Source organism: Carex rostrata, chromosome 14 (assembly GCF_964058835.1).
Source record: "Carex rostrata chromosome 14, lpCarRost1.2, whole genome shotgun sequence".
NCBI lineage: Eukaryota > Viridiplantae > Streptophyta > Magnoliopsida > Poales > Cyperaceae > Carex > Carex rostrata.
Window position 1 is genome coordinate 6,400,533 of NC_135931.1, and position 24,308 is coordinate 6,424,840.

Here is a 24,308-nt window from a genome sequence, read left to right on the forward strand (position 1 = left end):
CTCCAACCCAGGTAACACTGGGTACAGAGGTGAGACTCGACAGTGCTACAACTGTGGTGAGGTAGGTCACCTGAAGCAGACTTGCCCTAAGCCACCAAAGGAGAGAGACACAGGTGGAAGGGGGCAGTCTGGGAGTCGTGGTCGCGGACGTGGAGGCCGAAGAGGTGGAAGAGGCAACTGGGCACATCTGATGGTTGCTGAGGGGGAAGAAGAAGCTGGTGTGGGCTTGTCACAGGAGGATCAGGCACTCGTGGAGGCCTATTTTCAGGGGCTCAAGAACAGGCAGAGATCGACAGGTGATGGGAAGAGTGTGCGCGATGATGCATCCACCTCCTCCTCTTCTGATGTCAGGGGTAATTTTGCCTCTGTTGCTCACTCGACTGCAGGTACTAATGATATACTTGCTCTTTCCTCTAGATCCATCGCTAGATCACCAGATTGGATAGTCGATTCCGGTGCATCTCGCCATGTGACTAGTGCTGCTAAGGAGTTCTCTTCCTATACTCACTTAGCGGTACCAGAGAGCATCCGGACAGCCGATGGTACGGCCCAGCCGGTGGTTGGTAAGGGTACAGTGAAATGTACCAACACTTTGACTTTGTCTAATGTTTTGCATGCTCCTGCTTTTCCTGTGAATCTCCTATCTATAAGTGTCATTATCTCACAACTAAACTGTGTTGTTTTGTTTGATAATCCCAAGGTGATCTTCCGAGAGAAGGGGACGGGCAAGGAGATTGGGACTGGCACAATGCATAGAGGACTGTGGTACATGGATAAAGATGGTATGAGCTCGGCCCTCTCATCCATTGTTGAGAGAAGTGTGGAAGACCTACTGATGCTCCATCATAAGCGATTGGGTCACTCTTCATTTCCAGTTTTGAGTAGGATGTATCAGTCTTTATTTGAAAAGGCGAATAAAGAAAAATTGGTGTGTGATGCGTGTGAGTTGGGCAAGCACACCAGAAGCTCTTATGTTAGCTCTGGGAGTAGGAAGCCTTGTAGTTTTGATTTGATTCATTCGGATGTATGGGGACCCTGTCCTACAACTACTTTGAATGGATTTAAATACTTTGTGTCTTTTATTGATTGTTTTTCTCGTGTGTCTTGGCTTTACTTGATGAAAAATAAGAGTGATGTGCTTGCTTGCTTTAAAGATTTTCACAAGATGGTTCAGACTCAATACGGTGCAGTTGTGAAGGTATTGAGGTCTGACAATGGGACAGAGTACACCAATAAGGCGTTTGGGGAATACTTGTCATCTCAGGGGATACAGCATCAGACCACGTGTCCATACACACCAGAGCAGAATGGGGTAGCGGAACGGAAGAACATGCATCTCCTTGAGGTAACTCGGAGTATGATGATTTCGATGAAAGTCCCAAAGCACTTGTGGGGGCAAGCAGTTCTGACAGCAGCCTATTTGATCAATAGGATGCCTTCACGGGTATTGGATTGGAAGTCTCCAATTGAGATGCTGACAGGTAAGAATGGAGATATTCTTCCTCTCAAAACTTTTGGGTGTGTGTGCTTTGTACATGACAACAGGCCCAATGTGGGAAAACTTGATCCAAGGGCCGTGAGGTGTATCTTTGTGGGATACTCAGCCACTCAAAAGGGGTATGCGTGCTGGAGTCCAGTTGAGAGGCGAATGTTTGTGAGTATGGATGTTACTTTTCACGAGCTTGAACCATACTACTCCTCAGAAGCAACATCACCATTTGAAAGCTCGCTCGATACAGGAGGTATGAGGCGAGAGGAGGAGAGTAGTGGTGATGGTGAGAGGAGGATGGTGAGTGTGGGTGGTATGGGTTGCCCCATACTCGACGAGGCTGTGATTGAGCCGGAAAAGGAGATTTCGGCTAGAGTTGAGCCGGAAAAGGAGACTTCGGCTAGAGTTGAGCCAGAAGTTGAGAGGATTGAGTCCGAGGGTGGTGGAACTCAGGCCCTAGTCGAGATATGGTGAAGTGTATGTGAGGAGAAAGAAGCAGAATGAGTGAACCGTGCTTACAGTGCCTACTATTGTGCCAAGTCCCTTGTCCCTGCCCGCTCCGACTCTTGAGACACCTTCACCATCCACCTCAGACCCATAATACACAGGTGATATGATTCCTCTCTCTACTCCTCCCACTCCCTTATCGGTAAGGAGGACTCCTCGCGAGAATGCAGGCATTCCTCCTGACCGGTATGGTTTCCCACATGACATTGCCCAGTTTGTCTCTTACTCACACATATCACCTGTACATGGAGCATTCATTGCATCATTAGACATTGTCTCTATCCCTAAGTGTTGGCAGGTTGCTAAAGAAGATCCGAAGTGGAAAGCAGCCATGCTAGAAGAGCTCGAGGCCCTTGCGAAGAACAGAACCTGGGAGCTCGTGTCACTACCACCAGGCAAGAGGGCAGTTGGATGCAAGTGGGTCTTTACAGTGAAACAGAATCCTGAGGGTCTGGTTGAGCGCTACAAGGCTCGGTTGGTAGCGAAGGGGTACAGTCAGACCTATGGAATCGACTATGATGAGACCTTTGCACCCGTGGCAAAGATGAGCACAGTGAGGACACTGGTTTCCATGGCAGCGAATGGAGGATGGAAGTTACACCAACTCGACGTAAAGAATGCGTTTCTTCATGGTGACTTGTTAGATGAGGTGTATATGGAGATACCATCAGGGTTTGGCACGAACCAGACAGTGGGTAAGGTGTGCAGGCTCAAGAAGTCGCTGTATGGGTTGAAGCAGTCCCCTCGGGCCTGGTTTGATAGGTTCAGGAAGGCTATGGTAGGCATGGGCTACCAGCAGATCAATGCAGACCACACGGTGTTCTTTCGACAACATGGCGGTCACATTACTATGTTAGCTGTGTATGTTGATGATATGATCATTACCGGGGATGACGAGGGGGAGATTGCACAGTTGAAGGCAAGATTGGGGGAAGGAATTCGAGGTGAAGGATCTGGGACTGCTTAGGTACTTCCTTGGAATTGAGGTGGCTCGTGGAGCAGAGGGAATTGTTCTATCCCAAAGGAAGTATGTCCTAGACTTGCTCACTGAAACAGGCATGTTGGGGTGCAAGCCTGTGGTTTCTCCAATCGATGTGAATGCCAAAATAAGTGCAGAGGCAGGAGAACAGGTTGATCGTGAGAGGTACCAGAGACTGGTAGGCAGATTGATCTATTTGAGCCACACTCGTCCCGATATCTCATTTGCAGTGAGCGTGGTGAGCTGCTACATGCATGACCCTAGGAAGGGCCATATGGACGCAGTGTATCACATTCTGAGGTACCTGAAGAGTGCACCAGGAAAGGGCTTGATTTTCAGGCAGAATGGGCACATGAACATTGAGGGCTATTGTGACTCGGATTGGGCTAGTTCTCTTGATGACAAGAGGTCCACAGCTGGCTACTGCATGTTTGTAGGGGGCAATTTGGTCTTTTGGAAGAGCAAGAAGCAGCCAGTTGTTGCGAGATCGACAGCAGAAGCCGAGTACAGGGCTATGGCATTGGCAGTTGCTGAGATGGTGTGGCTGAAGAGGTTGTTGGAAGAGCTCAAGGTGGATAACGGAGCTAAGATGAAATTGTGGTGCGATAGCAAGTCCGCGATTAGCATTGCCAACAACCCTGTGCAGCATGACAGAACCAAGCATGTGGAGATCGATAGGTTCTTCATAAAGGAAAAGCTAGAGGGTGGACTATTGGAGCTGAGTCATGTAGCTACTAGAGATCAAGTAGCTGACTGCCTCACCAAAGGACTTAGCTCGATAGATCTAGATAGGTTTTGTGACAAGATGGGCTTGAAGGATATCTTTTGCCCATCTTGAGGGGGAGTGTTGAGAATTATGTATGTTTATCGTATTATGAGAGTTGTAGGGTTATATAGGCAAGAAAGGTATTATAGAAGTTGTAGGGTTGTGTATGCAAAATGTACCGTCTATATAGGCCCAAAGGAACACAGGAATCTATACAATTCATTTTTAGAACCATTTCCTCTTTGTCAATTAATATTTATTAATTCTTTCTTGATTACATCTCTGTTACATGGCCTTTATATAGGCATATGTTTTCCTCCAGTAGGTTGGCTAACTATATTAACTAATTCTGTTAAAGAGTTGTCTAAACTGAATAAACTGACTTCTAACTGCTATCTGTTATTAGTTGGAGTTATACGAGATTTACACTACCTATGTTTAATCCAGCGTTGAGTGGTTGGACTTGTAATAGGATGAACAGAATGAGAAAATATATATGTCTAATGTGACAATAAGAAGGAAATTAAGAAATGTAAGGGCCTACGAGCATAAAACACCAAAAAAAGTAGTCGTAGACGCTATTGATAAAATTACCACTCTGGCCTTTGACTGTAATCTGATATTATTTTTTATCGTTTAAAACATAGAACTATTCATAATATATATATTGACGCCCGAGACAATCTTTGAGTGCGTATCCTCTGAGATATCTCAACTTTTGCGTGACCGACGTGCAGGGGCGGATCTACTGTAGCACAGGGGGGGTCAACTGACCCCCCCTGGATTTTCAAAAATAGTGCTAAAATTCTGCTTATTTCAGCTCTGACTCTCCTGGAAATTAAATTGTCCCTCTAGAGTATAAAATAAAATATCTATAGTTCAATCTGAAGCCCAAATAGATTTAGTGGAGCCGCAAAATTTTCGCTGACTAAACTCGCGAGGCGCTGTTCAATTCGAAATGAGATTTCGAACTGAAATAAGCAGTTTTGGCGGACAGGCGGAGCCCAATTAATACAAGAGAGAGGAGCCCATCTAAACTATATATCTCTCTGGAAATTAGCGAAGCCCAATCAATTTTAATTTTAATTGGTAGAGCCCAATCAATTTTAATTTTAATTGGCAGAGCCCAATCAATTAATTTTAATTAGCGGAGCCCATCTCTCTGGAAATTGAAAATGACAGATCGAAATCTCATTCGAATTTGACACAACTCTCTCTCTCTCTCTCAAAACGAAATCGACGACCCTCGGTGAAAATTGAGACCTCTCTTTCGCTGAGACGCTGACTCGCCGTCTTGCCCTGTAAACAAACCCTCTCTTTCGCTGACTCGCCATCTCTCTCTCTTTGACTCGAAGTTGACCAGTGACTAGCGTCCAATGGTGCACACTGCACACGGGCACAGCACACCATTACCAAGCCTTTCTCTCATTCTCTGACTCGCGGCAGCACACCAGACCAGCGACACTTCGGCAACACATCAGAGCGATATCGAATCTCATGGTAAATTTGGTTCTTTCTTAATTTTGAACTTTACTTGAATTCCTTGAATTACTTGAACTCTAATTTCTATGAATTCTTTGAATAATGATAAATTGAATTCAACCCTAATTTATTGAATTAGGATAAATTGTATTGAACTCTAATTTATTCATGGAATTAGAATAAATTGACTTGAACCAAAATTTATTTGAATTAAGGTTTAGGGTTTACTTGAATTAGGATAAATTGACTTGAACCCTAATTTATTTGATTTATTTTTTTCAATATATAGGGTAAAAGAAATGGACAAATTCTATCAGAGAGTACCCAAACGTCCATTTGATTCATCTTCGAGTTCTAATTCAATAAATGAGGTTATTAGTAATGAACAAGACCCTCCGTCTGATCCTGCTCAAAGAAAACCTATATTGGATTATAACCCAAATGAGCGTGATCGCATACGTCGATATTACCTAATCGAGGGGCATGGTCCATGTCAACCTCACAACCATGTTTTTCCCCAAAGAAATTTTAGTGGTATAATGAGAAGATTTAATCCCTCTTGGTTTGGTCTACACAAAGTTTGGTTGGAATATAGTATTGAAAAGGATGCGACCTTTTGCCTTTGTTGTTATTTATTTAGACCAGAAAATCTTGGTTCAAGTGGAAGGACAAACTTTGTAGGAGAAGGTTTTAGAAATTGGAAAAAGGCTATAAAATCTTTTGAGGAGCATGTTGGTGATTCTCTCTCTTGGCACAATCAGGCTCGAAAGAAATGTTTAGATTTGATGAACCAAGCACAAAGCATTCGTGCTGTGGTGGACAAACAAACTGTTAGACAAGAGAAGGATTATCGAATACAGTTAGGGGCTATTGTAGATTGTGTTAAATTCCTTTGCAGGCAAGGTTTGGCATTTCACGGACATGACGAGTCCGAAAGCTCTTTTAATGAAGGAAATTTCCATGAACTTTTGAGATTTTTAGAAGATCATAATGAAGAAATAGATAAGGTGATTTTTGATAAGGCTCCCCAAAACCTAAAGTTGATTGCACCTACAATCCAAAAGGATATAGTCAATGCTTGTGCAGAGGAGACAACTAAGGATATAATTGCAGAGCTTGGAGATGAATTGTTCTTGGTTTTAATTGATGAGGCAAGAGATGCCTCAACCAAAGAGCAAATGGCGGTTGTTATTCGGTTTGTGAACAAGAGTGGTTCTGTTGTCGAACGGTTTCTAGGTATCGTTCATGTTTCCGATACTACAGCGTTGTGTTTGAAGGCGGCACTTGAGAATTTATTTGGCAAGCATGGTCTATCTCTCTGTCGATTGCGTGGTCAAGGTTATGATGGGGCTAGTAACATGAGCGGGGAGTTCAATGGTCTCAAAGCATTGATCATGAATGAGAATGAGTCCGCATACTACGTGCATTGTTTTGCCCATCAATTGCAACTAACTCTCGTTGCGGTAGCGAATAATCATGCTCGGGTTGGATTATTTTTTCAAATGGTTGCTAGATTGCTCAATGTTACTGGTGGATCTTGTAAAAGACGTGATCAATTACGTGATGAGGCGAGAATTAATGTTGTGGAAGCTATTTCAAGTGAAGAGATAGTAACCGGAAGTGGTTTGAAACAAGAATCGAGCCTTGCACGTACCGGTGATACCCGATGGAGTTCTCATTTCAACACTTTAAATAGTTTGGTGGTACTATTTTTACCTACGTTTAAGGTAATTGAGCAAATAGAAATGGATGGGTCAACATGGCAGCAAAGGTCAGAGGCGTGTGGATTACGTAGAGAAATACAAAATTTTGGATTTGTATTTGTGTTGCTTCTCATGAGGGATACATTAATCATCACACATAATCTATCGCAAACCTTGCAATGCAAAAGTCAAGATATGGTGAATGCTATTCGGTTGGTGAATATTGCTAAACAACGCTTGCAACACATGAGGGATAGTGGTTGGGAATTATTATTAAAAAAAGTGTGTGCATTTTGTGAGAAACACGGTATTAAAGTTTCAAATATGGAGGAAGAGTACTTCGATAACCCAAGGTACCAAACAGGCACAACTAATTTGCATTATTATCGTGTGAATCTTTTTAACACAGTTATTGATATGCAATTGAAGGAACTTAATGATAGATTCAACGAAACCAATACTCAACTTCTTATTTGTATGTCATGTTTAGATCCGAGAAACTCCTTTTCAGCATTTGACATAGAAAAGTTGGTTCAATTAGCTCAATTCTATCATTCTGATTTCAACCAATTCGAGCTTCCCGTCCTAAATAGTCAATTGGAGAATTACATTTTGGATGTGCAAGATGATAGAGCTTTTTTGGAGGTAAGCACCATACTTGAACTTTCTGAAAAAATGGTGAAAACGAATAGGCACAATGTTCATCCCTTGGTTTACAAGTTAGTGAAATTGGGATTGATATTGCCAGTAGCTACAGCTAGTGTCGAAAGGGCATTTTCGGCAATGAATATTGTGAAAACCAGTATGAGAAGTAGAATGGGAGATCAGTGGATGAACGATTGTTTGATTACTTTTATTGAGAAGGATTTGTTCAAGAGGGTGAGCAATGAAAGAATTATGCAAAGGTTTCAAAACATGAAGGCTCGTCGAGGAATCCTCATTTAGAAGTGTTGTTAGAAATGTTATTTTTTAATATGTAAAAGGATATTAGAAGTGTTGTTTTTATCATGTAAGATTGTCTTATTTTTTTGTTGTTATGTTTATTGTTTGTTATGATGTTGAATTGTTGATTGTTTTTTGTTATGTTGGATTATTGATTTCTTCAAGTAATTTATGTTTTTTGCTATGTTAATGGTTCATTATGATGTTGAATTGTTGATTGTATTTTATTATGTTGAATTGTTGATTTTTTTTTCAAGTTTTAGTATTTTTATTATGTTGATTGATATGTTTTTTTTATGTTATGTTGAATTATATCCTATTAGCTAATGGATTTGAATCCAATAAGCTAATTGAATCCGATTTCTGACCCCCCTGACAGAAATCCTGCATCCGCCCCTGCTTGTGAGTATTCTTTGCCCTAAAAGAGATGGTCTTTGAATTTATATTTGATTTTCAGTGTTAACAAAAAATATTCATATAGTTTTTGTGGAGTACTTTTGTAAAAAATTATCATTACTTCTACTTAATTAATTTTGAACTGGGTTTACTGCTTTGGTCCATCCAGCATTGACACCACATACACCCGGTACAAGCAATTTATGCTAGTTGAAGGTGCCGCTGATAAAGAAAATATAGATGGAGATACTGAAGGTTTGCAGGTATGTTATTATAAAGTGCGTTATCTTGTAATGGTTGGTATGGAGAAATTATATTTTTATTATACTCATACAAAATCAACATGTAAATTTGGGGCCAGAAGAAATTTTTATTCATATATTTTGGATTTATCTAAAAGATAACACTAATTTTCTGGGTTTAAAAAATTTGAAAACCATACATAGTTCTGTCAAACGTTTTACAACCTGGGATATATCTGTTATTTTGGTGAGTTTGGGGTATACAAATAAAAATTCTTTAGTTATATCTATTTTGCATATCTCAAAGCTTTGAGCAATATATGAATATACTGATGATTTGTAGGTATATTGTTATAAATTACATTATCTTGTAATGTTTGGCATGAAAAGAAATTATACTTACACATATGCTCATAATGAAATCAAATTTTAAAATTTGGGCTTGAAGATATTCAACGAATAAAAAGCTCGGGAGTACACAAATGAAAATTCTGTACATTATACCCATTTTGTAATTTCCAAAGTAAACCCTGGAAAACATAAAGAGAAAATTGAAGCCAAGCAAATTAATAAATTTTATTGAGGTCAAATTGGAAAATGTCTATAAAGCTGGATTGCTATGTTCAAAAGCCGATGGTTCAGTTGAGGGCTTGATAGTTTTCGTTTTTGCAGCTGTGTAAAGTTCTATTGGCAAAACACTATCTTATTATATAAACTAATTATTTCGATATTACAGATCAATTACGAAGATGCTTCCACCTCAACCAAATTCCATAATCCAAGTGATTTTTCCCGCTGGTACAAAAATACATTCTTTTGATCTAGAAAAGAAAATGATTATAACATGTAATCAAGTCTTATATGAAACAAGTATTATGTAGGATAAATGGTACAGATATAAATCAGATGGATGCTAGAGAATTAGATGAGTTTGAAGCCACGTTATTGGAGGCTTTTAGACAAATCAAACACAGAAAGGTAAGTCACTGCCAGTTGCTCTCTAGCTCTCCTGTCATGCCCTTTTTCTTTTTTTCTTGATTAAATGGTACAACCCAGCATTTTCAGATTTTTTTTTCGATAGTCGAACATATGCCTCTCCATGGAGAGATAGATTGGGGGCTCGCATCATTGCGCTAAGCCTGAGGTTCATGCCCTTTATTTGCATTTTTTTCTTGATTATGGTCAAATTCTTTCCATTTCTGTAAAAGGGGAGGAGGGAGTCGCAGCCTTGGCTCCTGGGAGGAGCTTGTTTATATTTCATTTCTGTAAAAGCTTTGTAATTAAACCTTTTTTAATCAATATATCCGTTGGCAGCAATTGCAACCAACCATCAAAAAACAAATTCTGTCCATTTACTTAGGGTCTGATCGGAATCGAGTATTCTCCCTTAAACTGGAAATAGAAATAGAATTCTTTCTTAATCACCTGATCAGAACGCTGAGACAAAAAAGAATAGAAAGGATTCGACTGGATTTGAGGAGCGCTAAATCCTGCGGAGAAATCACGAGAGAAAGTAAGGTATTTGACGAGAATTCAATTAGCTGATGTGAAAGGTCTATTGTACCCTCATATTTTCTGATCTGGAACTGAGTGTTGAGACGGAGTAGGGAAGAGAGACAAAGGTCGGGACGGAGGAGCAGTGAAGAAGTAAAAAATGGACGGAAGAGTAGTGGAGAGGGAGATTGCAACGAGACCAACAATGAAAGAGTAGTCTGGAACAGGAGAGGGTTAAGAGTAGCTACAGAGAGGAAGAGAAAGAAATAGGGAGAGAAAATGAGTCGAATGGGAGTGGCACTGCTGGGACAGAAACTATTCAATGGCATAATCGTAAATAATATCAAATTTTTGACTATTTTGATTAGTTCTCAAATCAATTCTTCTTTCTAATTTAATCATTCTAATCACTAAAATTCAATTTCAAATCATCTCTTTTCAACTCTATTCTACTGAAATGAAGTGAACTTTTGTTATCCTCCTATTCCGATCAGACCCTTAATAGAACTGAAGTATGCCATGCAATGTAATTTTGTCATATATATGCTTCACAAATAATTTTAGCGATATGAATAAAAGCTATTGTATACCTTTAAAACTGCTATGACTATTGTATAAAAGCTATTGTCATATATATGCTTCACAAAGGTATACACCTTTAAAAAAAAATCTATTGCATAATTCCTGTGTATTTCTTCATCTAAAAAATGGAGAGCAATTGCACATTTTGTATTGAAATAGTCATAGCAGTTTGATTTCCAAATCTAGTAAAATAAATTTTAGGAATAAAAACAACACTGACCTTTTTGTGATATTTTTATCGCTTGGGGGAAAAAACAGATCGCACTGGAGGGGAGAAAAGCGGGAGTAAATATAGACGAAGCAACCATAGCTCAAGGTGAGGTGGCACCTCTCTTGGATTGACACGTTAGTATGTGTGAAACCATTTGCTGCCACGTGGCGGGGAGAGACTAATGAATGGCTCACTTTCCTCGGCCGAAAGTTTCTCCGTGCAATTCCTTGTGGGAAAAATGCAAAACATTCTGTGTTCCAAAGATGTTTCTGTTGAAAATTGCTTTGATTTCTTTTTCCAAATAATTTTGGTGCTGAATTATTAAAATTTGAATAAGAGGAATGAATATATTCCTCTCTCTGAGGTCAATGTAGCTAAGAGTTGGAATGCTAAACTCAAATATATGTGGAAAAAAATTAGAGGATGGGCTAGAAATTTTTAAGGGGAAAAAAAGGGAACCAAATTAACATTAATCAAAGAATTACATGGTCTAGAAATAGTACAGGAATCTAGAATCTAGGTCATTAACTGCAGATGAATATATTAATTGGGCTTCACTTAAAACACATCTAGATAACTTATACTTAGAAGAGGAGATTTACTGGAAAAATAGATCCAAGCAACTGTGGCTACAAGTTGGTGATCTTAATACAATTTTTTTTTTCATGTTGTTGCATCTCATAGGAGTAAGAAAAGTAGAATAAATTTTTTAGATATAGAAGGACAATCTACGACTAATGTAGCAGATATGAAACAACATGCAGTAGACTATTATAAACAACTATTGGGAGTTGCAGGCACTAAATTTGCTAGATTAGATGATAATTTTTGGGACCCAGCTGACCAATTACTAGAAGCAGATAGAATACAAATAGAAAAACCTATAACAGTACAGGAGATCAAAGAGGCTGTTTTTAATTCATCAGCACAAGGTGCTCCTAGCACTGATGGATTCTCTTTCCTCTTTTACCAAACTTTCTGGAATTTAGTTCAAGCAGACCTCGTAACTCTTTGTAGACATTTTTATGAGCGTAGACTTGACTTACATAAGCTCAACAAATCCATTATATGCCTGATCCCTAAGGAAAATGATGCTCATGTCATTAGTAAATTCTGACCAATTAGCCTTGTTAACTGTAGTTTCAAGATTATTTCTAAGATACTGACTAATAGATTAGACCCAATCATGAATTCTATAATAGATAAAAGTCAATCAGCATTTATTAAACATAGATTTATCTTAAGATAATGTGATACTTAGTCATGAAATTATCCATCATTGTAGAAGTATGAAAGAATCAGGAGTAGTGATTAAAGTAGATTTTGAAAAAGCGTACGACAAGATCCATTGGGATTATATTTTAGAAATATTATCTAGTAGAGGTTTTGGTAATTGATGGTATCGATGGATAAAGGATTGGTTATATAGTTTCCAATCGTGTATTAATTTTGAAGCATTATCTGGAATTAAAATGAACTTAAACAAAACTGAACTATATCCTATTCATACAGAGGGATCTGAATTTGCTCATGCTTTTCAATGTAAAATAGGATAGTTTCCTTTACAATATTTAGGACTTCCCTTGAAAGATAGCAAGCTAACTGTAGATGACTAGCAATTTTTATTAGATAAAGTAGAGAAGCGAATACAATTCTGGAAGGGACAACTTTTACCTTTAGGTGGTAGACTTACATTACTTAATTCGGTATTGTCAGCCATACCCCTTTATACATTATCATTATATAGAGCCCCCAAAACTGTACCTAGAAGATTAGATACTATTAGAAATAGATTTTTGTGTTAAGGATCAGGACCATCTAGGAAAAAATATGCTTTACTCAAATGGTCTAAGGCTTATTTAGCTAAAAATAATGGAGGTTTAGGAATTCTAAATCTTCAAGAAATAAATATATTCTTATTGTTGAAATGGTGGTGGAGATTTAATAATAATGAATATACTGCTTTGTAAAAAACTGTTATTACTGCAAGTATTGTTCTAACAATACTTCCTTACCTGCTTCCCCTTTTTGGAAAAATATATGTAAATTGCACAATTTAGGCCAAATGAGTATTGCATACAAACCAAGAATCCAATCACAGATAGAATTTTGGCATGCAATTTGGTATGAAAATTGTTCTCTAGCTGATAGATTTCCAAATTTATATGATATATGCTCTAACCAGTGTTATCAGAACTGGACCGGACCGGACGGTTGGACCGGAAAAAACCGAAACCGGATACCTGTCCGGTTCGGTTCCTTTAAAAGACCGCTTCTGCAGTTGAACCGAAAAACTGAATTAATTAACCGGTTTTATTCAAAAAACCGCAAAATAATATGAGAAAAAAACCCGGTTAAACCATACTCTGTTTTTTTTCACACATAACGAGAAAGAAAGAGAGAGTATCACATGTTCTTCTTGAATCTCACATGTTCGTACTGTCAAGAGGTTACTAGGAGTGTGTACATGTCATTATGTCAACAGGAGACCCTTGTATTGTTTATATGGAGACCCTTATGTTTTAAATATTATAAAAGAGTCTATCAAATAATATATATATAATTATTGCTATTATTTATATTTTTATAAATTTTGGTACTGTATAGCCGTAAATCTTTATAATTTTAGTAAACTTATCATACAAAGTTAAATGGTGGGATGCTATATTTTATCTCCTAAAAAAATTTTGTTTGTCATTTGTTGACAAAATTATTAGTTTTATTATATTTCGAGATAAATTTTTAATTAATCTATAAATTTGTAATTATTTTATATGTATGTGTAATTTTCACTATAAAAATATATATATCTTTTAATAATAGTACACATCTCATAAATGTATAAGTATTTAAAAAATCAGCGGTCCAACCAGTGAACCGTTAAACCAAAGCTTCACCGAGTCGATATCCGGTTCGGTTCTGATAACATTGGCTCTAACAAAAATATTACGATTAGTGCAGTAATGATCTCTCAAGATATCAATATACAATTCACTAGAAACCTTGTTGGTATTTTAGCTGTAGAATGGGAAGAAATACTATATATTCTTAGTAGTTCTAGCTTTACTCATTATACAGATAAGGTAGCATGGCGATGGGATCCATCAGGGATATTTACAGTTAGGTCCATTTACAAAATATTGAACTTTAGGGGTGTTAATGATAATAAATATGTCATTATATGGACTTGACCAATTCCTCCCAAAATTAGGATATTCATTTGGTTGCTTTTAAACAATAGGATACTAACTAAGGTTCATAATTAGTATTTTCTTTTGACTAAGTTTTTCGATGAGTCTTGCCTACCCCTGAATTTGATTTTGCCTACCTCTGAATTCAATTTGGAGTAGCAATTGTTAGTTCATACTTTATAGATGGTTTGTGAGTCATTTAATCTAATTATGAAAGAAATGTATTTTGAATTCTTTGTTCAATTCGGAGTAGTGATTCCCCTCCGCTCAATTAATATCAATTGTTTTCGAAATTAAAAGTAATTGTTTTAGTAATTTTGGAATCAATTAGTAATTTATTAAAGATTACAACTGATTCGATAGACAGAGATGCAATTTGGTAGGTGGGTGGAGGTAGGAAGAGAATTATGAAGGAAATTTGAATCTGAACCCGTTCAGAAAAAAATACCCGAATTCAATTTCTGCCCACCCCTGATTCAAATTCTGGCTATGCCACTGAATGGTAGTCTATTGTGTCATTTTTGCAGTTCTCAAGAGGATGTTCATCACCTTTTTCTTCACTGTCAATAGGCTCAAAAAAATCTGGTTTTGGTTGGGCCGAAGTCAGAATTTTTTCTCAGAGTGGCACTCTTGTTTTGATATTTTTCACTTCTCCAATACTCTTGAACCTTCTCAACAAATGGGATTTTTAATTGTTTTTAGTGCAGTTTGTTGGACTATTTGGGACTAAAGCCAGGATAAAGGAGGAGGGTCATGATAGGTTTAGCGAGCCAACGATAGATCAATAATCGAAAAACAGTCATTCTCTTATGAAATAAAACCCATAGATAATGATTGTGATTGGATTTTATTTCTAACCTACTCCAACTTGTTTGGGACTAAAGACTTGGTTGTTATTGTTGTTGTTGTTGCTGGACTATTTGGAAACATCGAAATGAACTTTGTTTTCAAAAGAGTCCAGGTAAGACAGTTAGATCAATTATTTTGCTTATTATCTCTGTTGTTACATATTAGGCAGGTAACATGGATAAAAGACTCAAAGATGCCGCTGTTGAGTGGCTTCCTGAGGATATACTTGCCATCTCTTTGAGGGTTTGGAATCCAGAAAATCAGGTGATGGATTATCATAATGAGGACTGATATCTCCATATTTGATCTATTGTTCCGACCAATTCTTGTACCAAAATCTGCGTTTTAAACCACCAAATCGCGTATTTTATATTGAATATCCATAGAATGTGGTACTGCTGCGATTTCATTCTTATGTTGCAGAAAACGGGCGAAATCAGGGAAGTTACTGAATTCTGAGACATCTGATGCGACCCTCATCACATCTGGTGCGACCCTCATCACATCTGACGCGACCCTCCTCACATCTGACGCGACCCTCATTAGAGTTAATGCGGGTAGCATCAGGGTCGATGCGGGTAGCATCGCGAGCTTCCAGAGCAGACAGCAAAGGCCCAATAAGGGCCCAGAATTGAAGCAACCGTTTTGAAAGGTCTATAAATAGACCGCCTCTGTCACCAGAGAGGGAGTTCCGAAATTTGAAGATTCAAAACCTCAAGATCCTTGGAGTGAGGTGCAAGAAAAGGAAGAAGGAGAGAAGATCTTTGGAAGATTGCTTCATTTGGTTTTATCATGATCTTTCCTCTTATCTCCTCTTTTATTATGATGTCTCTTGAGTAGATCTTTCTTGTTTCTAGGGTTGATGTAGTCTAAGGCTTTGATTGTATGAATTGCATTTGAATTTGAGTTGTTCTTGTGATCAATTGATTGTGTATCTTTCTTTTAAAGCTTGATTGAGATTGTGTGATTGCATTTTATTGACTATTGTTGAATGAATCTTTCATCTCTTCTAATATCTTGATCTTGATCTTTCTTGCAATTTAATCAAGCACTTGAGGTAGGTTAGAAATCTGAAAAGATAGATCAATTGAACCGAAAGGTGAGATTTCCATTTATTGAGAGATAGTGGATACCTTTAGCAAACCGATCAATTGACTTAGATTGAATACAAATAAACGAGAGTTGAAAGTTGTAGATCTAAGAAGGTGAAATTGCAATTCCCTACTAGGTTACTGGTGCTAATAAACGAGAGTTGAGGCTCAGGAATCGTGGGTAGGGTCAGTAGAACCTTGCACAATCGAATAACTCAGAAACAGGTGAAATGCTGCATTCACTCGATGGCCATGCGAGTCGCATGGGAGACCATGCGGGTCGCATCACTAGGGTCGCATCAGAGATGATGCGAGTCGAGTGAAGGTCCAGAGAGGCAAAGCTGAGGATGAAATCTGAAACCCTGGAAACATCATTTTAAACTTGACTGAAACAAACATTTATTTTCTTTTGCAATCTTTTGTTATTGAATTGAGAAATTGAAACGAATTCAAACCAAACCTTTCACACTTCTAGTACCTAGCTTGGATTTGTAGGAATTTAGAATCAAATTAAACCGTCCCTGAGGATCGATACCTTATTATACTATACGGATAGGGTTGTGCACTTGCAACCTTAGACGAGAGTAGATCCAAGGTTTAAACTGGTACAGCTAGCTGTACCTGAGACTTTGTAGCATACCTTTGTAAGCGAACAAGGACAGTGATCATGGTGAACAGACTCTTTTATTGTTGCCGTTAGACAAGGATGCTGGGTCTCCAGTTGCATGACGATGAGTACAAAAATATTTTGTTTTGCTCCATTATATGGATTTTATACTTACCTCAGTCCAAATGTCAGTGGCTTAATCTTAGGAAGCTTTTTCTCTATTACTGTGTTGTGGTGGGTGCTTAAACGTCGAGCATTTATCTTTTGTTTTGTTTTTAACTTGCTGAATGATCTATTAGAAGATCAGTGTTGGTTGCATGGTTGAACTGGTTGTAAATTAACCTTTGATTTCATGAAAATGAAAAGGACTTTATTGCCTTTTTTTCAAAAAAAAAAAAAGGAATGAATTATGAATATATTACGTTTGCGAGAGTTGCACCTCAAGACCAATGAAAAAGAAGCTGGACTAGGTGTAGAATATAGTCGTTTTGTTATATCTACTTTTGTTATATCTACAAGGAACTAATTTAAATTTCGTATGGGGTATCTCTAGAGGGAAGCCAATCTGCTCTTTTTCTTGAGAAAAGGAGGACCCTCCTATTCTCCAATCCGAACCATTCAATATTGATCAAATGGCTTCAATTTCTTTTTAACATGGCACGAATCTCAAAGCATAAATAAATCAGATGTAATTGAAGCCGTTTGATCGATTTTAAACGGTTAGGATTGGAGAATAGGAGAGTCCTCCTTTTTTCAAGAAAAGGAGCAGATTTCATTCCTCTCTAGAGAGTGCGGAAAAATCTAGAGAGCAACTAGAAACTAGATAAAATTGGGTATACATTCATTAAAATGTAAAGAGTCTTGTAATTGGAAACTTTCTCATCAAAATCAGGGGTAGATTGGGCAGATTTACATGGGAGCAAATGGGGTTGATTGACATATTTTTAAAATTTATGTGCTTATAAGTGATTTTTTATATAATTTAAAGTTGTTATTTTAAATGCGGTTGTATATATTGACCACATATGCAATATCTTCCATGTGGATTTTTGCTAGTTACTCTCAAATCCAAAAAAAAAATATATATCTAGAAAAAATTGCATTTGTGGAATCGTGATTCTTGAACACATTATATATGTGAGTGTGGTAAATAGCACAAACTAAGTTAGAACATTCTTGTTTTGTAAGTTAGTTTTATTTTATACTTTTTTTTAACAATTCATATTCTTGTAAATTAGGTTTTAAGTTAGAGAGATTAAAAATGCATATGTACTTTTGCATTAAAATTGCATATGTGGTATGAAGTAGTCTTTCGCATGCATGAACAGAACCGCATTTAAAAATATTGGTTTATTTTAAAATATAATGATAATTTTCTATATTAGTTTAGAGTAAAATGCAATGAGTATTGTAAAATTGACTCCATATCAACATGAAATTAATATGATATAATTTATTCTGCTTAATCTCTGCCAATAATCAAGTTTTGAATTAAATTAATGTGTTTATTCTCTCATACATTCTAACTTTTGAATTAGTTTAACACGTTAATAGTATCAAAATAAGTTACACAACTGATCTTTGAACAAGATTATGAATTGCTGTTTTTTTTTCTAGTTATTTACTCTTTCAAGTTTCAAGTTTCCTTTCAGATTCAAGATGGAAGTCGATGGCTATCCCTGACAACTCTGTATGTTACATTCTTGAGTCTCTGATGGTCTCACCAATTTAATCACTATTCCTTGTGAAAATATAGAGTCGATACGAGGATGTTAAGCTATCTAAAGCATTTTTTTTTAATCGCGGAACTGCAGTGATATAGTATGGATATAATAGCCTCTTTTCATTGAGGTGTTTACAAGAATGTGACAGTATCTGCGAGGGATATTGTCGGTATAACGTCGCGGATACTACCGTCGTTAACAGAAAAAATATCTTTATGTTGGTATACTCTCGTGGATAGTCATTTTTTATCCTAGCGGATACTATCCCATTCTTATAGTTAATTAATTAATTTTCACGAACAAGTAGCAGGCAACCAAGAGCCGAAGAAAACAATGGAGAAATGGTCGGGCTTGGAACATTATTATGTCCTTTTATTCATCTTTTCCTGTAATTCTAGCGAAGATTTTTCAATTTTCTATATATCTATTAAAATAAGCTTAACAGTAGTTTCTCATTAATATTCTCCTTATGTGTTCTGTCCAGACAAGCACATTCAAAGCACAAGAACGAAGTTTCAAATGAATTTGTCACTAGAAAGAGGTTCGCGGGCCAGATTATTGGAAAAAATAATAATGAAAAGAGACCGAAATAAATAATAACAAAGTAAAAAAGATGTGGCCCAATACAGAGCCCATGTTTACTATTAGGCCGCCCCATTAACCGACTTATTGCCGCCTTTCTTGTAAAATTTCAAATGATTTCAATAGAGATGATTTGATTTGAAGTTTGTTGATCAAAATACTTGGGGGAATTTCACGTATACCCCTCAAAAACATCAAAATTACGTATTCCCCCCTCTAAATTTGGATATTACGTATTTCCCCCTCTAAAGTTAAAAAACTCACATATTTACCCATTTCATTGTCTTTTATATTAAAACTCATTCTAAATATATAAAACTAGTATCGTGCACATGCGTTACAACGGGAACATATTATAAGATTCAATAATATATGAAAGAATTTTTTATTTATATTAATTAGTTTAACTAATACTTGCATCATTTTTGTAAGGGGGAATTTCATATATACCTTTAAAAAACCTCAAAATTACATATTTACCTCTTTAAAATTCATAATATTATATTTACCCTTGTAAATTTTAGAAACTCGCAAATTTACCCAACTTACTGAATTTTTTATTAAACTCATTTCAAATTTATAAATTACCTATTTTACCCTCTATTAAGATATGAAAATCCTCCCTCCTATCTCCAAGTCAAAAATATGGGGAGTTTATAATCAAACAGTTTCTAATTAATGTACAATAGTAATCAGATATTACATTTCAATTAAAATGTAGACCAGAAAAATAAAATGTAGATAAAGAGAAACAAATTATTCAAAATTGTAATGTATTTGCAGGATGCTCTATCAAGGCCAACCCCTCAGAAGTTTTTAACTAATTAATTTTATTTGCTGATATTTAAGTATGTTTTTTTAAGGTCCGGCATTTTCATTAATAAAGAATATTTTTTTACAATCATTTATTTACATCTCAGGAAATTAAAATAAAATCGCCTATTTACAGCCCCTTTGTAATCTAATTAAACTCAATTACAATGACTGTAGTACATCACTAAAATAGTAAATTATCATAAGCAACTAATAAGAAGAAACAAAGATGATTAAGAAATAGTAAATTCCAAATACACTATATTCAATAAGCCCTCTCTTTTAAAATTGCAAATAGCACATCACTAAAATATTCATTTTTTTGTGATAACTGGGCAGAAGCTGCCGAGTGTTACATTTCAAAAGGAGAATAATAATACATCAAAAAATTAAATAGAGAAATAATTGAAGTCACAGCCCCGTTTGTCTATTCATCCTCAAACATAGCAAACTTGCCTCCGTTTGTCTTACCAACTGGTATCGTTTCACTTAGCAGAACAAAGGCCACATTTTCATTTCTTGAATACATCTACCGGTAAGGATCTGAGCGCTGACCTGCTGTTCTCCAAACAGTACTCTATTGCATTGGTTCCATATGAACCAGACTACAAATGAAACGACTGACCCATTCTTTTGGCGACATGCCCCCTATCTAGTAAAAGTAATGAAGTTATGATGGGCATATATCTAAATTTCTCAAATATTAATGATGAAAAGTTAAACACCTCATTTTCACCTATGAGATACATCACTTGGTTATACAACCTGTTCTCCTTCCATACTTTTTGTAACCAGATGCAGGTTTGGTAACCTCACGCAGATTCTTTCCAAAAAGTAAATAAGCAAATAAACAAACTCCTAAACAAACAAGAAAATGCAACAGTACTTGGTTATACAAATTTCTTATACCAGCTTAAATATATTAAAAGAAAAAAACCTGGAATGCATATTTAACGAAACTAAACATCATTGATACCCACTCATAATAATTCATTTAAAATATTTTGTTAACCCAAAAATAAAAAAAATTGTGCAATCATGCCTGTCCAACCATGCTTTATATATCTATGAATTTCCTGAATCAATTCCAAATAGAAGCTTGACTTTTTTTTATTTTCCTCTTATTTACTGGTCTTTCTATCATAATTTACCAATTTTGAGTTTCTTTTGGTTTTATCACATTTCAACCATGCAGGGGGTTCTGATCATTGACTGGTACATTGGTACACAGCTCTGGTAAGCATTTTCTTTTCTTTGTTTTAACAAACAACCTTGGTATGCTTCTTCCATACAATAAGTTTCTTGCCTCTATAGTAGTAGCTGCATCAGTGTACTATATTAATGCCTGTCAAATATTGAAAAATGAAAAGAAATAATAATAAAGAAGCAAGAAATGAAGTACCAGGTTGTAAGAGTCCATAACAGTTGATTATTTAGAATCAATAAAAAATGATTAAATCGTGCATTGGTTTTTCTTGGAGCATGTTTGGCAATGATTTTACATCCATTGTGCCAGTAACAGTAATTAAGTCTTTTTTTCTCATCTACTGTCACATTTTTCACTCTTGTTAAAATGAAAAAAAATGATATAAATCCCAATTAGGAGCTCCAATTAATTATCTAATCAAATATCTAGTTTTTTAAAAAAACTATTACCTTTTATTCTGTGAATTGTCTATTTTATCATCTGATGCATCCTTCACAATGGAGTTGGATCTTAAGCACAACCGTCGGCTCCGGTACCTAATTGATCAAAGTTTCTTAGCTCAAAGCAAACGTATTGTTATGCATATATATTTTACATTTAACATTTACTAATTACCTCTTTTGGTTTTTTGCTATCACATTTCATTTTCTGATCGGTGCCGCTGTTAACAGTAGTTGCCAGATTCTTCTCACTGTCATCTTTCTTCTTTAGGGGATTCACTGGAGAAATTATCGCCACATTTTTCTTCATTTTTGATTCTATGATTTCCTTTAATTTCCATGGTTCTGCTTCTCTTGGTACTGTGATTTTGTTATTCTCATAATCCAGTAAAACACTTTCAACACCTATTAATTCTAGACAGAATAATTTAAGTTATCACTTCATAAGTTAATGCTTCATCCATGCTAATCAAATCTGATATGTAGCTAGTAAGCAAACTATATATACTGAGAAAAGATTTTTGAGTAAATTAAAAATAAGCTAGAGGCACATGGTATCATGTTAAGGACCAGCCCTTTTCTTTAACTTGGATTCTTTTGCTTTTCCAAGTTGAAAAAAGTTGTTATTTTAAGGAGAGAAAAACAAAAAAGATAATATACTTTTCATGAAAAGTTCAAATTTATGAAATTACAAACTCTGCATAAAGCAGAGTTTTACATAAATAAAGTGTTTCTAGGTGCATTCCAAATAGGTAAAGTGTACCTAAAATTAAAATTTTAAATAAATTGTAAGCAGTTAGTCACTCAATTCTAACTTTTTAATTTCTCTTTACCATTACAGGAGCATTGAATTAGGTACCTAAAGATGTAGTGGTGCAAAATGTGTATAACCTTAAAAGCATTGAATTTCTTATTTGCTAAAAGGACAACAAATTAATGCTTTGTAGTCTTTTAATTTCTAAATTGCATAAAAAATCTTGGTTGCAAAAACATTAACAAATATTTGATCATAGTTCAACAATTTGTCAGCAAATTAATCCAGTCACTCAATTTCAAATATTTAATCATAGTTTAATAATTTGTCAACACGGTACCTGCTCTTTTGAAGAAGATTGCTGGAAGTTAATCCAGTCCCTTGCTCTCCCACAAAGTATCATCAATTAATATCATGAGAAGTTGGTACCGATTGGGAAACAAATTGCGAGAAAGTGCCATGGATCTCCCATGGCGGCCAAGACTCTAGGGGCAGTATTAAATGGAAGAGGAGGGGGCGGGCTGTTGGTGCAGGGGATTCTTCCGACAGTTGTGATTGCGGGTCAGCGAAGTCCTTAGCAGCGGGGATGGGGATCTTCTTTCCTTAGGACTATTGCGGAGGGAGGAAGGCATTATCTCTCTGTCGATTGCGAGGATAGGGATCTTCTTTCCTTGGGACTCTCTGTCGATTGCGGCGGCGGGAGAAGGAGGGGAGGAGACAAAGGATATCGACACACAGAGAGAAGGTGTTGGGAAGGAGAGAGGCGCGGTGACAGACAGAAATAGAGTTACTCGGGGAGGGAGGAAGATGGGCGTTCTCCAGCGACGAGCGTTCCAGCGAAAAAAATGTACACATCTTATATAATTTGCACGATTTTTGATTCAAATCCAACGGTGGAGAATGAAAATATGTATGGTAATATGTGTGGCGCTGTGTGTGGCAGGTACAATTTTAACTAAATTTAGACTTCTACACATTACAATGATGTATTTAATCAAAGGAAGACAGGTTATTTTACTGGAGGGTTCAGATTCAATCCGAATTTAAATCAATCAATCCCAGCCGTTGCAGTTTCAGGACTACCAATTTAATTTAAGATGCATAATATAGAGGAGATAATATCAAGGTTCTAAATAGCGTTTATCGCGTCATAGTGGGAAGCCGAAAAAAAGCTATAGCGAATAGCGTCGCTATAGCGAAAGCTATGCCACATAGCATTTTTTTTATTTTTATAAAAATTATATCATATATTTGTACTAAATATCAACATTATCTAAGTCTCATATAACAATAAATAACATCAAATTGATTAAAAAATTATAATATTCATATTGAACAAATACAAAGTCCAAATTGCGACTCAAAATATCCATAGTAATACTAATATCATAAACTATCAATCTTTTTCTATTCAAAATATATTCAGCATTATCACATAATCTATCTTTTTTCTATTTAAATTTCAAAATAACGTAGACATCATGACATAATTAATTATATCTATTAAAAATATTCAAACTACCATATAGTAAGTATCATTTTGTTACTTCAAGAAATATCTTAATATATAAAATCTGAGCATTTATTTAAAGCCCATATAAATTGAAAAGAAAAAAAAATTAATAGTTTCCTTATTTGATTTCGTTTGATGGATCTCTCATTTAATAATTAATAGTTTACTATAAAACTTAGTACGTCAATTGCAAAAAATAAAAATCACGATTAAAATCCAATCTGAGCCTTTATTTAAAACCCATATAAATTGAAAAGAAAAAAAAAAGCTCATGTTGCATAGCGCGCGCTATTTGCGCTACACGCTATGTGCTATAGCGGACCACTATTACCGCTATAGCGCCCGTAACTCAAATAGCGCGTTTTGATACCATAGCGTAGCGTTTAGGGTCCAAAAACGCTATAGCGCGCTATTTAGAACACTGGATAATATAGAGGAGATACCTATTTTACCCTTTATTAAAAGTATAAAATGCCCCATCGAACTCAAATTTGAATCTGAAGGGTTTCTCTACCGTCCGATCCGCATGTATTGCAATAAGATTATTGCGTGTTCGCTTCAAGATTCGTGCTAATCTAGCCTGCACGAATCTCAAAGCAATTTTGATCTGTGTGCATCGCATCAATTTCAGTGTTTGTTCGCTTCAAGATTCGTGCTGATCTAGCGAGCAAGGATCTCAAAGCAATTCAGACGGTATAGGAACCTTTAGATTCAAATTTGAGTCAGATGGGTGTTTTATGCTTT

General features: G+C 36.2%; 2 protein-coding genes and 2 long non-coding RNA genes across 7 annotated transcripts; 2 read left to right on the plus strand and 2 right to left on the minus strand.

Moving 5' to 3' along the window:
- The first annotated feature begins 5,522 nt into the window (after positions 1–5,522).
- On the plus strand, positions 5,523–7,871 carry LOC144565578 (uncharacterized). The gene has a single exon (XM_078315369.1). The coding sequence runs from the start codon at positions 5,523–5,525 to the stop codon at positions 7,869–7,871; it is 2,349 nt and encodes a 782-aa protein (XP_078171495.1).
- A 487-nt stretch (positions 7,872–8,358) lies between these two features.
- Positions 8,359–11,139, plus strand: LOC144565614 (uncharacterized). Of its 4 annotated transcripts, none has more exons than XM_078315411.1 (5): positions 8,359–8,527; positions 9,243–9,304; positions 9,388–9,484; positions 9,563–9,650; positions 10,841–11,139. In XM_078315411.1, the coding sequence occupies exons 1-4, from the start codon at positions 8,468–8,470 to the stop codon at positions 9,641–9,643; spliced, it is 300 nt and encodes a 99-aa protein (XP_078171537.1). In that variant the 5' UTR covers positions 8,359–8,467; the 3' UTR covers positions 9,644–9,650; positions 10,841–11,139. The 4 variants fall into 4 exon arrangements, with proteins under 4 accessions (XP_078171537.1, XP_078171538.1, XP_078171539.1 ...); XM_078315412.1 differs by having other exon boundaries at positions 8,360–8,527; positions 9,572–9,650; XM_078315413.1 differs by lacking the exon at positions 9,563–9,650 and having other exon boundaries at positions 8,360–8,527; positions 9,378–9,484.
- On the minus strand, positions 9,600–10,789 carry LOC144565616 (uncharacterized). The gene is made up of 3 exons (XR_013514919.1): positions 10,657–10,789; positions 10,497–10,598; positions 9,600–9,705 (listed from the first exon to the last, which is right to left on the minus strand). It is a non-coding gene; the product is annotated as an uncharacterized LOC144565616 (long non-coding RNA).
- Positions 11,140–21,300: 10,161 nt separating the features above from the next.
- LOC144565741 (uncharacterized) lies at positions 21,301–22,743 on the minus strand. Its single transcript, XR_013514949.1, has 3 exons — positions 22,392–22,743; positions 21,473–21,702; positions 21,301–21,393 (listed from the first exon to the last, which is right to left on the minus strand). It is a non-coding gene; the product is annotated as an uncharacterized LOC144565741 (long non-coding RNA).
- Between the last annotated feature and the right edge of the window lie 1,565 nt (positions 22,744–24,308).

Bases quoted from the DNA above. Each gene is read 5' to 3' on its own strand.
- LOC144565578 (XM_078315369.1), top strand. From the start codon at position 5,523: ATGGACAAATTCTATCAGAGAGTACCCAAACGTCCATTTGATTCATCT.
- LOC144565614 (XM_078315410.1), top strand. From the start codon at position 8,468: ATGCTAGTTGAAGGTGCCGCTGATAAAGAAAATATAGATGGAGATACT. The intron at 9,305-9,387 runs GTACAAAAATAC...AGTATTATGTAG, and splicing joins CCAAGTGATTTTTCCCGCTG to GATAAATGGTACAGATATAA. The intron at 9,485-10,840 runs GTAAGTCACTGC...GGGAAAAAACAG, and splicing joins GACAAATCAAACACAGAAAG to ATCGCACTGGAGGGGAGAAA.